A 13,546-nucleotide genomic window follows, 5' to 3' on the forward strand; every position below is an offset into this window, starting at 1 on the left:
AAGTCATCAAAAAAGCAAAAAAAAAAAAACATCTGCGCACAGCATACATGCTGCATACTTCAGAAATAGTATGCATGACATATACTGTTCTAAATATTGCAAAGTTTTAATTGATATACTGTGACTGTCGTTCAGCTTTAAATTATTGAATTAAACGCTCAGCCAACGTTCAGCAAAAGCTCAAGAAATAGTCTGAGATACCTTCGGGATGTTTGCAAGCATGTGGATGAGAGAGATGTGTGTTTTTGTCAGTTTTGCTGGTGGGTGTCCTCCGGCCGAGGCGTAGTGTATGTACTGGAGGAAGCGCCACGTGCAGCCGCCACAGAGCTCCTATTGATTCCCCCTCACCAAGGCCCGGCTTCTGTGGGGGGTGCGCGTGTGTGAAGTCAACACATTCCCAGCATTCCTCCACTTCCCCTGCAGGAGAGATGTCACTGGCCCGCAGAGCACCAATCACTCGCTTTGTTCGCTTGCCCATCTTCTCTCCCCCGGGACCCCTGGCTCTCTCCTGCCCCGGTTGCTGCCAAGACACTGTGCAATTTGCTGTTACTGCAAATATCTTCGTTTATTAGGTCCACCCCAAAGATGTCCTCAATGAATAGTTTCCCGTGTTTTCATTATGCGAATGGTTTGATGTATGTTTTAACATTACTTGGACCAGAACCATTAATTGTGATTATAAGCATTTGGGCAGCAGGAAACTGTGTGTGTGTTGCCTACACAAACCTCAACCTTGGACTGAAGCAGGCGAGCGAGAGCAGTTATAGTCACGGCCATAAGAATGATTATGAGTATGAACGATTACCAATGATTATGTGTATATTAGTTGGGGACTTGATGTCCACCCAGTGGTCCTAAAGCAAGCTGGGGCTGTGGGAGAGACAAATTTTTGTTCAGCTGTTAAAAATTTAATAACACATATTGACTAAAATCCAGAAAACAAAAAATGTTATAAAAATATGATGCGAAGATGTTAAAATGATACAACCCATTGAACAGAGAGTCTGTGTATTCCTCACAGCCTCATTTTCATTCCCCTTCAAATAAATACGTCCTATGTCCCAGTTTGCATACATTCCGTCCTAAATAGTATTTAACAGTCGAATTAGTATATGTCCCAATCATAGTATGTTGAAATGAGTATTCCTAAAGTACCCGTATCTTAAGGCCATTGCACATCGAGTTTTGAGTCCGAAATTTCGGCACGTTAAAAAATAAATACAACCTCACGTTGTCACATTTACAAACTGCCACCCATATTTTCGTCCGTCATAAAGAAAATCGATATTCTGCATTTTTCGCATCCGTAGCAAGCATTTTGAGAGGCGTTATGACAATTCAGAGACACCGTACAAACGAGTGCCAAATACGAAAAAATGCATACAAAAATTTCGGACCGTATGTGCAAAGACCTTTACAGTGCAGAATCACGAACACTAAAAACAGATATTTCGCCAAACTTACTCCAAAAGGGAGTATTTTAGTAATGCTACAATAAATCAAATAAATCACTGAATTAATAAATTAATTGCATTAATGAATTAATAAATTTAATGATACAGTAAATATTACATACAAATAATCAATGAGGAAACGTTGGAATGTAAGGAATATTTTGATGCGTGTCAGTTACATGGCAGTATGAATTTGCTTACTCTTTTGTTACGCACTAAAATGTACGTACTTTCCCATAACAAAAACAAAGTACATACTTATAGAACATAAAATAAGTAGGCGAATTGGAATGCAGCAAGTGCGTCTACTCAAAACAAAGCATTTCATCAGTGAGTTATACTGTAAAAATATTAAGCAGTTTTTACGGTTTTTCTCTGTAAAAGCTATAGAATTTTACAGTTAAATTTATGATACTTTTTTTTACAGTGTAGAATAACACACAAGCTCCAAATCCAAATTCGGCTACTTTTACTAAACTCTAAATGCATTTTATTTTTGTCATTGGAAAGTACATACAGTACTATTTATTGTTCTGCTGATGCTACTGATTTGCAGATATTTCTGCTCGTTTATGCAGAAGAATATTTTGTCCTTGCAAAAACAAGTATCGGGGAACTTCAAAATGAATGTTGGGCAGCAAGAGCTGTTTGCAAGTTTTACTCAGAAATTCAGGAGAGCTGATAAGTCTGATGAAGTCTCCGTTTTGGGGAAGGTCACTCCGCAAGACATAGCAACTTTATCTTGGTGACTATGGAAACAAGGTTCCACTTCCCCAATTTATAAACATGTCTGCATCAACAATAGTGCCAATATGGCCTAGCATCAGGGTCAGTGTCTCTTTCCGAGGGATTATCTTATCCACAAACTCTCTTTCACGATCCAAACTTAGTCGGTCAGGATGCCAAATGTGGTCAGAATGTACCCAGACAGCGCGCCGCCAACGAGGCGCTCGTAAAGTCCCGGTGCGAATGGCCGACCGCTCCTTTTGCTTTCTTTCTCATTCACCTCATACGAGGGTTTGCCGCATGGCGCCGTCGTCATGGGAACACTGTTTGCATTTCCCAGTGAGCGATTCCAGCGCTGCTGCCATTGGAATTCAGACTCTCCATTCAGCTCACAGATCGGCCTGGAAAAGCAATTGTCTATTCGCGGCCACTTACCGAGAGACGTTATGGGTGTGTTTCCGTCAGAGAAATGAGGAGCAGCTAAGCAACATTTTCAATTAGAAGGAAAATTGAAATAAAGACTTTTTTACGAATTCGATACATTTAAATAAATCAACGCCCTAAAAGTAGGCCACAAGCATCTGGAGCGGGTCACATTCATAGCCCACATGGTCCGTTCCTCCATTTTGTGAGGCATCACAGGGCTCTATCGAAGCAGTCTCGCACTCCCAGACCGGAGCCCAGCGCGCCGCACACAAAGAGTCCTTTCACTCTGACCTTGACTGAGCGCCTCCCTGGGCACCACAGCAACCCGTGGAGAGGAATCTGCCCCAGTCTGCCTCCAATGAATGATAACTCTCCTGTACGCCTGGAAAACCACAAGTAATGCATTTCATATGGAACTGGCCAATAGACCAACCACCGACAAACCCCGGCGTATCTCGGAGGGAATCTGGACGGAAGTGAATCAAGCACGATGCGGAACGAATAAAGCTTGTTATGCATTATTTTCTTGATTTAATAATAACTGGAAAGGGGGAGGATGGCGAGATAATGACAAACATGAGGCTGAACACTGACAAAAGCATTTTGTCCAAGAAGGAAGCGTTTCAGGAAGCGTTTGCGAAATGTGTAAACGAAAACTGTTCAATAATAATCCACTTTGTGGTGAATCTAATACCGCAAAATCATTCCAACGATAAAAAAAAAAAAGTTCACAGATGAAATAGTTAAAAGCGAATGGCAGAGATCTGCAGTGTGACCTCATTTACATAAACAACAGGCACATGATTTGGTTCCAAAGAGAAAAAAATCTTTTTAATCCTTGGAAAGACACATTTGCAACTGAACAGCCCGAAGACAAAACACAGGCAGGAATTGCACTTAAAAATTTCCTTAAAAAATAAAAAAGCAGGCTTTTCTTCAATATATTTCTGTCATAGAAACAACTGCAAAACTGTACAACAAGCTTTTTACAAAGCATCAGGGACTTCCATTTTAGAATTTTCTTTTCACATTTTTACACATTCAACAGCGAGGTTTGCTACATTGCGACGTAAGAGAAACAACAACATGAGAAAATGTCTTAAGACCAGTCAATCGTCATTGGCTTCTCAAGTCCAACTTGACTTCAGTTGTCTCTGCGGCGTGTTTTAAGAGCGAGAGTCGCTGTCTCAAGGAATGCTGGGACAGCACATGAGCAGATTCTGAAGCGCTATTGCAGTCTACAGATCTATAACCGCTCCTGTCTGTAAAAACAGGCAGATTGACAAAGACAGACAGCTGCCCACGAGGTCACAGTTCCTCACGATAGGGTGGACCGTGCGGTTTCTTGGAAAGAATTCAGTCTGTGTCCAAATGACATGGGTTGGTCCCTTGCTGCTGTGCGTCCTGATACACCCTAAGGAAGTCCTTGTACCGCGGAGCGCAGCTGAGCCAGGCCTCCCCGAAACGCACGGTTCCAGTAAAGAGGAACTCACCGTCCCCTGGTTTAACTCTGCATTGGCTGGGCATCTTCACGAAGCCCGTCCAGCGTTTGGCTCGGCCGCCCCCTGACACAAACACTTGCGTTTTCTGTCTGTAGAGGCGACTCAAGGACACTGTGACAGAGGTCTGATCTTCTTCTTGCGACACACTATGAATGCCACCCCGAGCCACTGTAGAAGAGCAATGAGAGACATTAAATAATGTTTATTATTATTATTAACAGCATTATTTCGAAACACTTTATTTTTAACAAGTTCTTAATAACCGTAACAAATCCTCAAAAAAAGGATCTTTTAGGAAAAAGAGTTCTGAATAGGACAATTGTGAGTTACAACAGGATAAAAATGACCATTTAGACATCACCAGAAAATGTTATGAAATGTTGTTATTAAGTATTAATAATAATAAATAATAAGATTTACAAAAACATGTTTATTTACAAAATATATTTACAAAAATAATATTGTATATAATAATAATAATATATTATTATTATGAAAAATCAAAAAGATTATCAAATAATGCTTGATCAATATTATTTTTCTCATGGATGCTAATACTTACATAAAAAAATGCCAATTTATACATAAAACATGACAGCAAATAAGAGATATACAATAAAGAAATAAACGTAAATATTAACATTTAAGTAGCTTTTATGTTTAACTTTTTAAAAAATCATAGTGATTCTTGTATTATGACCGTTATGCTTTAGGATTGGTTCAACAATTTTATAGAAATTTCAATAGGACTCCTGAAAAAAATGAAGAAATTTGTATAGATGTAGCTTTTCTTACCAAAGTCACTGGTGCAAACAGACAGGAGGACCTCAGCATCTGTACAGGGTTGGCAGGCTCCTGTAAAGAGATCAGAATCCCAAATCAGTCCAAACACACTCACGCTAATGCAACAAAACAAGAACCAACTGCATGCTTTGTGAATAAAACGGCATGTTATTTTTAGTAATCTCCCAAACGCAGTAGCCCTGCGCACTGATCCATCTAAACCCGCGACGTGTTCCCCCTACACATTGAACCTTCAAAGGCACAATTAACTTCTGCTGCAGATGGTTATTTATTGACCGCACGGAGGCCGACATTATCGTCATGCCTTGTCGGACATTGCATTAGTGGAGAGTGGGGGACACATCACGACCTTCTCCCCTTTACAAAAAACATACACAGTGTCCTCACACCCAAACACACATGAGAACCATCGGAGATAAAAACAAACACAAACCAGAAACTCCAGGGACTATTAGGCCTGTAAAAAAACCCCGAAAAACTCACCGACGGCACACTTTCACCTGTGCCAACATCCTACGGTGAGACGAACACTTTGTACTATTTTACAACCCATAGCAACACATGACAAGAGAAAAAAACATTCTATGACTTTCAAGGCAATCAGTGTAACCCAAACACTGGCAGAAGCGTGTCAGCTTTGATCTGTGGGTTTTCCCTCTCCAAATAAATCAGGACGCGGTCTCGCAGCTTCAGGGTCATTCAGGCCCCACCGCTCAGATATAATCCAGCAATCGGTTTGTCTGGAGGGTCTCAAACTCATTACACTTGTGCAAAGCTGTAGCTGAGTGTGTGATTGGTTGATTCAGGTGGCTGGGTGAAAGGGTTTATGGGTGTTTTTATGGGTTTAAGGGGGTGGGATAGGTAGGGTGAGGACGACGCTCATGTTTGGGTGTGATCTGGAGCTACTAGCCAAAATGTTTAGTCGGTCTGGTGAAAGGACTTGTAAACGTTTCCCAAAAACATCAATTGAATATCTTCCACTCGTGTGAAAAATCCAAACTTGAACATTAAAAGTTAAAGAGGTGAAAATATATCTTCTTTTGTGTTCCACAGAAGAAAGAGTCATGTACAGGTTTTGAACAACATGAAGGTGAATAAATGATGACTTTTTGTTTGTTGAACCATTCCTTTAAATATCCAGTTTTGATGCCTTGCATTGGCACAAGAGTACATTAAAAAAACTGTAGACTCTGACCCTTCACATTTGGGTGGATCAAGTCAAACTGTTGTAAAAGTTGTGTGCGAGAAGTGCAGACCAGAGGTCAACCGCTATTGCAACACAAGGAGCAATGCACCACCAGCGGGGCCATAGGGCATCCAAAAAAATCAACTTTGCAACAGCTGGCACAAGCCTAAGCTACAAAGCTGGTGATCCTTCAGAACAAATCGGTGCGAACGTTAACTGCTAGCGTTCACGTCCCCAACTCAAAAGCCAGACTTGAATTGCGGATGGGTTTTTCAAACGCTTTTAGCGGCTCACATGCAAAAGTTGAAACAGAACCGCAGGAATAGACTGGCATCTGAGTCAGCAACCTCAAAATGAATGCAACGCGGCTGGGATCGCGACCACTTCACACGCTGGCAGGGCCAAAGGGGAAGATAGTGTCCCTGCTACATCTGGTCCCCTCTGCATTCCACGCTAATGGAGGAAAGATTCATATGCCACTTCGCTTGCATCCCAACCACTTCAGACACGGAGAGAAAAGTAATGAAGGAAAAAGTGAGGGAGGGAAAGCCAGAGAGACTGTGAAATAAAGGAAGAGGAAGGGAGTCGGAAAAAAGATGGAGATAATATGTCCTCCCAACAGCTGGTCTAAGACACATTCCACAATGATGGAAAGCAACTCAATTCCAGCACAGCAGGTCAGCGTTCTCGAGGTGAAGAGCAGAAAAAAAAACACTCGGGGAAAAAGGAAAACAGGTCAACTTACAGATTTGCCTGTTCGGATTGCTGAACTCGCAACATCCTGCCAAACGTGCAAACACACAAGCTCTTCGGAGCAATCCGCACAGACATCACTGGCCACATCAAACCACATGTTAATGCCACACAGACGCCGAGCCCAGAAACTGTTTAAAGTTACGCAGCTTTAAACCTCAAAAATATACGCTCTTGTTTATCCAAGCCAGAGTTTCATGCCAGCTATGAATGCACACCCCCTGAAGGGAAAAACGCAGCAAATAATACCTCAGCTTTGTTTGGGAGGAGAAAAACAGGCCCGTTATGAGTCGCATCTACATTGCTTGAGGCCATTCAGTTATTCGTTGTTGGCAGGTGCACCGCTTGAAAATTAATTTCTAAAAGGTCGACTGTTAACAGGCTTTTCCAGGGTAAATCACTGATATAAGCAAACGGGGCGTTCATGGTGTCCCAGCATGAAACATGTGGAACTGTGCCACATGTCCTGGAAAAGCCAATGTTTATCACATGGCAAACAAGGTTTAAATCAGTATCACTTTCCAGTGCAAATATGAACGGAGATCCACCGCTCGAAGCATCGCAGAGGGGTGGATGTTTCCTGAGGTGAAGATATCATCTGTTGGCGGGCATGAAAATATTGGCTACGGCACGCTATTTAAAACAAACAAACCCTCGCCATGGCGTGCACAAATAACCATTTATCCCCGAGACCAGTGGAATCGTGGAAAGTTAATAATAACACTTATTGCGATTTATGCAATTGAATATGCGATTTCGAGTGTACGGTATCATTTTGGGTGGAGTTAAAGACTTAAGTGTTGGTCTGGTCCTCACACAAAGCTAACATATGGCTTTAGAAAGCTTTGAACAAGGCTTAAAGATCATAATGTGGTATTTTTGAACAATTTTGGTATTACGCTACATTACACTTGTTTTGTATTTCACAGCAATTTGTTTTTATTTAAGCAATGTGTACTTTCATGTATTTTCATTTCTTGCCAGATAAAACAATTCCCTTAAGACCACAATGAAATCATCATAATGTGTCTTTTATTAACAATTTTGTCTATTTTATTTTGTCAATTCTTCAAAGATGCTTTAATCTGAAGATAAAAGACAACAACATAAACTCGTACCAGACAATGAATGTGGATCTGCTCCTGGTCTGTGGTTAACCAGCTCATACTGGAAGGCTGTGATTTTTCGGCTGATGTCTCTTTGAGGCACGGCCTCAATGAAAAGTGCCCCCTCCTGGATGCTGAAACAATGCACTTTCCCCTCGGCCTGATCTTCTTCACGGAGGAGCAATCGAAGTTTTCCCAGCCGGTCCAGGTAGATGTGGGCTCCACTGGACTCCTTGGAAGGTTTGATGCAGACGAAGAGAAGAGAGGCCGCAGGGGACATTGTGTTGGGTCGTAGGTTGATGATGATGGCCCCTGTGGGGTAAAGCCATTCCAGGAAACCCTGGGCGCAGCGGAGATACACCTGTTCCACATCCCGGGTGTGTCCTTCATGGGTAAGCCCACTAAAAGAAGACAAAGAGGGGAAGAAATAAAGATAGTAAAAGAGTTAAAGCTGGGTTACAAATAAGGAGCTGCCAACAGGCAACATGCTAGTCAAAAATAAAACCACTTTAGAAATTAAACTGAAATGGCAGAAATGTACAAATATTGTAGTAGCACATAAAGGACGGAACTCCATAAATTGAGGATTCTAAAATGTGGTTTCAGTATGTTACTAAGCTAACAACGTAATCCTTCAAAGCACAAAAATATCTCTGGTTTAAGGTACGTACAGACCGGGACGTTAATCGCACGCGCTTATCGCCAGCGTTTTTCGAGACGTTTTTCAGCGTTCATACCCAAGCGATTTTCAGTGCTGATGAGCCGATTCACTCCCTGACATAGATGGCACTTAATGAAAAACAGAAACACCCCGGTATACATGGTGGCGCTGCGCACCTTTATGCGTTCAGACACTCGCTTGTTACACAGAAGAAGAATTCATCTTGCTTCCTCTTCGTCAATGTGTGCTCGGGCAAGACCGTTTTGTGCTTGAGCACCACAAAGTCTGATTTACTGTAACTTCAGCAGCTCCAGGCACATGAACAAAAGCGGCAATCTCATTGGAAGGCCAGTTTTTAACCAAAAAACTAGCCAGAGGCGTTTAAAAAAAAAAAAGACGCTTTTACGCCTGGCGTTTTCTGCGTCGGTGTGCACACTCACATTGGCGCCCTTTGTTTAGACACGACGCGTTAAACGTCGACGATAAACGCGCGCGATTATCGTGCCGGTGTGGAAGGGCCATTAGGTTTTTAAAGGACAGCTGCCACATTGGCCAAGTGGGCACATTTACCAACCAATGTCAAATATCTCAAAATAGCCAAATATGATTTATTGGCCTAATATAATACTCTATTACTAAATATTACGTTTTAATAGATTAATAAAGTTCAAATTAAATTGATTATTTTAGTACTAGACCAAATGTTTTCAAAATCAATATTACCTTGATTTCACCTTAAATTATTTTTACAAATCGCAATGCATTCTGGGATTTGCAAAAATATTGAACAATAACAATGGGGCGTCGAACTAGGTAGCGATTCAGATTAGATAAAATTTCTCCAATGCCGATTCTGGAGTCAAATTTATTAGAAATGCACGATAAATCATCGGCCATATCGGTATCGGCCGATAAATTATAGCCGATAAATTATGAATCATTTTATCTGGTTGAACCACATCATGTGCACGCTGCTCACAGTTAAAATCCAGAACAGTACTGTCATGATCATTCACTTACTGCTATTAGCAAAACATTGTTGATGTAGTATGTACATATTTATGAATATAAATTATAGGAACAAAAGCATATTGTTTGAAGTAGACTGCTGTCTGAATACTTTCTGTCTTGAGACCTGTTAGACTTGGGGCTATTGAGAATACCTTTCTGGGTTGCTCTGGAAGAACATCTTTAATTTGTTTATTAAATAAACATTATATCCCGAAAAGTTTAACTTTAAATAGTGTAAAGTAGGCTTGGTACATGATTTTCAGGGGGAAAAAATAATTTTCAGTCTCAGAAAACGTTATATTATTTAGACACTGTATATCGGACAATATATCGGTTATCGGCTTCCAATGTTGAAGAATTATCCATTATCGTTATCGGCCAAAATTTACATATCGGTGCATCCCTAAAACTTATACTTCTTAACTTTCTGAATGTTAATTATTCATATAATGACCCTTAAAATTGAACATCAAACTGGTGATTTTTCTTAACATTTTCTATATATAACCGATAGTGTGAAAAATTGCTTTTATCGACCGAAACCGATTATTGACCGATATAATAAATTTAGCCATAATTTAGATATTGTACTCAGTATTTTCCATCTGGATGAAATAACAGGTTCTTATTTTTCTATAGAGAGAGTTTGATTAAAGCTACCCAGATTTTTTTGTTTTTAATATATATTCTACAGCATATAAAATAACTTTTCACACGAGGGTAATCCCCTAAATAGTACCGGTTGGATATTCTTTCAGCTTCACTTTAGTGGCCTTTTGATGCGAAACATAGTGAAGGAAACTTCAAACATTGGGGCAATTGTTCGGAACAGTTAGCGCGCCAGAGACGAGTCCAAAGCTGAAGCCCATATCAAAGAAAAGCTTTTCTCAGAGTCGCAAGAATGAAGTTAATGTCCTTTCACACAAGGTGTTAAGACCCACGCGCAAGGCTTGCTGCGTGACCCGTCACGTGCACACGTACGCACACACATATTCAAACATCAACCGTTTTTCTTTCCAACTCTCTGGCAACATCCGACACTGGCATACTGCCTCGAGCAGGATTTTTGAAACTTAAGTCAATGGATCCTTGGACACACAGGCCTCGCAAGAGCAAAGACAGTAGCCGGACCGGGAGCATGCAAGTGCAAATGCAGGTCACGCACTGCACCTCCCATCGCTTTCAACTCCTCAAAAAGACGAGGAGCTGCATGTCCGGGCGGCAGCCCTGTCGCTGTCCACTGGCCACACAAAAGCCTCTCTCCTCTACTTTTAGACATCATTTGCGGTTCTGCGCCTCGAGCCTGTGGCTCCCAGTCAGTTAGGCAGAAAATGAGCCATATGCCTATAAACCCTGCAGCGGTCCTTCAATCAGAGATGATTTTGGGCCGGGCAAAAAGCTTACCAAAATGAGAGGTGAGGACTGAAAATCACGTGCAGCCGGGGTAACAGACCCGGGGTGACACATGTGCGGAGCAGACTCGCATGCAGAAGGCTCCTCATTTATAATGACTCATCTTTAATTAAGAGCATTTGAAATTCAGCTGTAATGAGAGGCTGAACTCAGACCTGGCAAATCAACACCAGATTATACAGCCGCACACCCAGAATACAGCACGCTTGCCCTTGTTTTTGTGAAGAGACTACAGGGGCCAGAAATATGTAACGTTTAAGGAATTTTTTTGCAGGAAGGGAGGCATTGTTGAGGAATAATAACAAGGACGATGTTATGTGGTAGCATCAACAAAACTTCTCATTAGTTAAAGATTTATCACCAACCCAGACAAACAACATAGCCTTCAAATACAATTGCCCATTATAGTTGGAGGGTCTAAAGCTACCTTGACCTATAAGATTGTTATTGGACTTTAAAAGCTCTATATATTTCCTGGTGTCACCAAACTGTTAAAAAGCCTTGAAATGTTGTCACCAGTATTGCAGTGTATTGGCTTATTTCTTCTTATTTGTTTGTTCAAACATATTTTGGCAACACTTTACAATAAGGTGCTATTAGTTAACATTAGTAAATGCATTAGCGAACATTAGCTAACAATTAACAATTTAGTTTTATCCTCATCAAAGTTAGTTTATGTCAATACAGTTATTCATGGTAGTTCATGGAGCATTAACTAATGTTAACAGTGACAACATTTGATTTTAATAAGGTATTAGTAAATGCTGAAATTAACATGAATTATTATTAATAAATGCTATAGAAGTATTGTTCATTGTGAGTTCATGTTAGCTAATGTATTAACTCATTGTTAACAAATAGTACCTTATTGTAAAGTGTTTCCCATATTTTTTATAACTATAACTAACCCCTAATGTGCTGCTTTGCCTTATTATAAGCTTGGGCTATTTTAAACAACCAACAAGCAGAAATTAAAGTGTGTGTTAAACACAAAGATGGAAATAAGTGTACTGTAAATCTAAACTAGTAAACTATTCTTACTAAGAAAAGTTATATATAACGATTTCAGCAGGTAAAAAATAACATATATTACTGTAGAGTCAAACGCTACAATAAAAACGACCACCACCCATAATATACAAAATTGACAATACTGGGTACTACAATAACAACAAGACTAATAATAATGCAAAAATAAAAAACACACTAGACGTATACTAATTATACTACAAGTACCACTATTACAACAACTACTAACTTTTTAACAAGTTATTGAATGTTGCAGGTGGTTATGAAAACTTTGTTTGCTTTTCATTAGACTTTAACTCATTAACTAAAAGGTTAAGAGTAAGAAATACATTTGACCAAACTATATAAAATAAAACATGCACTGATAAATGAAATGAAGTGCGTCTCACCTGCCCCTCCAGCTGCACTGGTCGCTCGAGTACTGGGAGCGCGCGATCCGACACAGAACCAGAACCGACAGCAAACACGGCACGAGCGGCGAGAGCATGTTTGTCCCGGCGCTGTCTGCCTCTCCAAAGCACGAAACTATATAGATCTGCTTCACCGGCACGAAATCAAACAGTCCAATGTCGGTATTTTCACTACATCGTGTTTTTCTTCAGTATCGACTCACTTTATACGGTCGAAATTTACTAAAGAGCCGAAAGTCCGAGACGCGCGTTCACTCACTCCATGTTCCGCTCAGTGAGCAGCACAGCTCTACAAGAGTAAAGTAGAGACTGCGGTGACGCGCTGAGGAATCCGAGTAGAGCCGCTTGCTGAACTTTGAAGAACGCGCATGCGCATTGAAGAAGCATCGGCTCTTATTTTACTGTGGAGAAGGATTTTGCTGCTCGGACTCTTTAGCGTTTCACGGTTGTTGCTAGAAGGGATACAGCTACGGCCGGAAGTGGTGCAAAATCTCGCCATATAATTACAATAAATTACATTAGCTAACGCCTACGCCTACGCCTACCCCAATCCTAAACCTAACTGTACAATAATAAAAAAATATTAATCAACTGTTTTCAGCGTGCCAAAAATTATGTGGTATTGAAGTGCGCATGCCCAGTGGAGGTAGCTGTATCCCTTCAAGTCAAAACCGCGTTTCACGGCCATAGACAGCTGACTGACGCATGCGCAAATGCAAGAAACAACGTAAAAATGAGACGAAAAGTAAACATGTTTTTTGGTGTATTTATTACCTTTGGAAAAATCATGGTTACATGCATGGTTTAACCATGGTTTTTGTATAAAAGTACTATAGGTATGGTACATAATGTTTTTCGGTTAAAACTGTAGCAAAACTATGGTTAATTTTCATAACAGTTCTTCAATTGCTCACTGAGACGAGCTGTTACACGGTGGCACGTTTGCATTTATTTTGCTTTTTTTCGTATTAAACTTAATTCTGCGATAGAATTAATGATATTTGCATTTAATTTTGAAGCAGAGGATGAATATCAGGGGGCAAGTTTTAAATCTCAATCTATTCA

The 13,546-nt window shown here is 40.5% G+C and overlaps 1 protein-coding gene across 1 annotated transcript; it reads right to left on the bottom strand.

Moving 5' to 3' along the window:
- Positions 1–3,112: 3,112 nt before the first annotated feature.
- metrnla (meteorin like, glial cell differentiation regulator a) lies at positions 3,113–12,801 on the bottom strand. Its single transcript, XM_057347155.1, has 4 exons — positions 12,461–12,801; positions 7,970–8,358; positions 4,904–4,963; positions 3,113–4,276 (listed from the first exon to the last, which is right to left on the bottom strand). Exons 1-4 carry the CDS (start codon positions 12,556–12,558, stop codon positions 3,963–3,965), a joined length of 861 nt encoding a protein of 286 aa, XP_057203138.1. The 5' UTR covers positions 12,559–12,801; the 3' UTR covers positions 3,113–3,962.
- Between the last annotated feature and the right edge of the window lie 745 nt (positions 12,802–13,546).

The sequence above is a fragment of the Triplophysa rosa genome, linkage group LG11 (genome assembly GCF_024868665.1).
Source record: "Triplophysa rosa linkage group LG11, Trosa_1v2, whole genome shotgun sequence".
Lineage (NCBI taxonomy): Eukaryota > Metazoa > Chordata > Actinopteri > Cypriniformes > Nemacheilidae > Triplophysa > Triplophysa rosa.

Coding starts and splice junctions, on each gene's coding strand:
- metrnla (XM_057347155.1), bottom strand. CDS start 12,558: ATGCTCTCGCCGCTCGTGCCGTGTTTGCTGTCGGTTCTGGTTCTGTGT. Junction 8,359..12,460: donor CAGTGCAGCTGGAGGGGCAG/GTGAGACGCACT, acceptor GTCTTCTTTTAG/TGGGCTTACCCATGAAGGAC. Junction 4,277..4,903: donor TGTTTGCACCAGTGACTTTG/GTAAGAAAAGCT, acceptor GCTCTTCTACAG/TGGCTCGGGGTGGCATTCAT.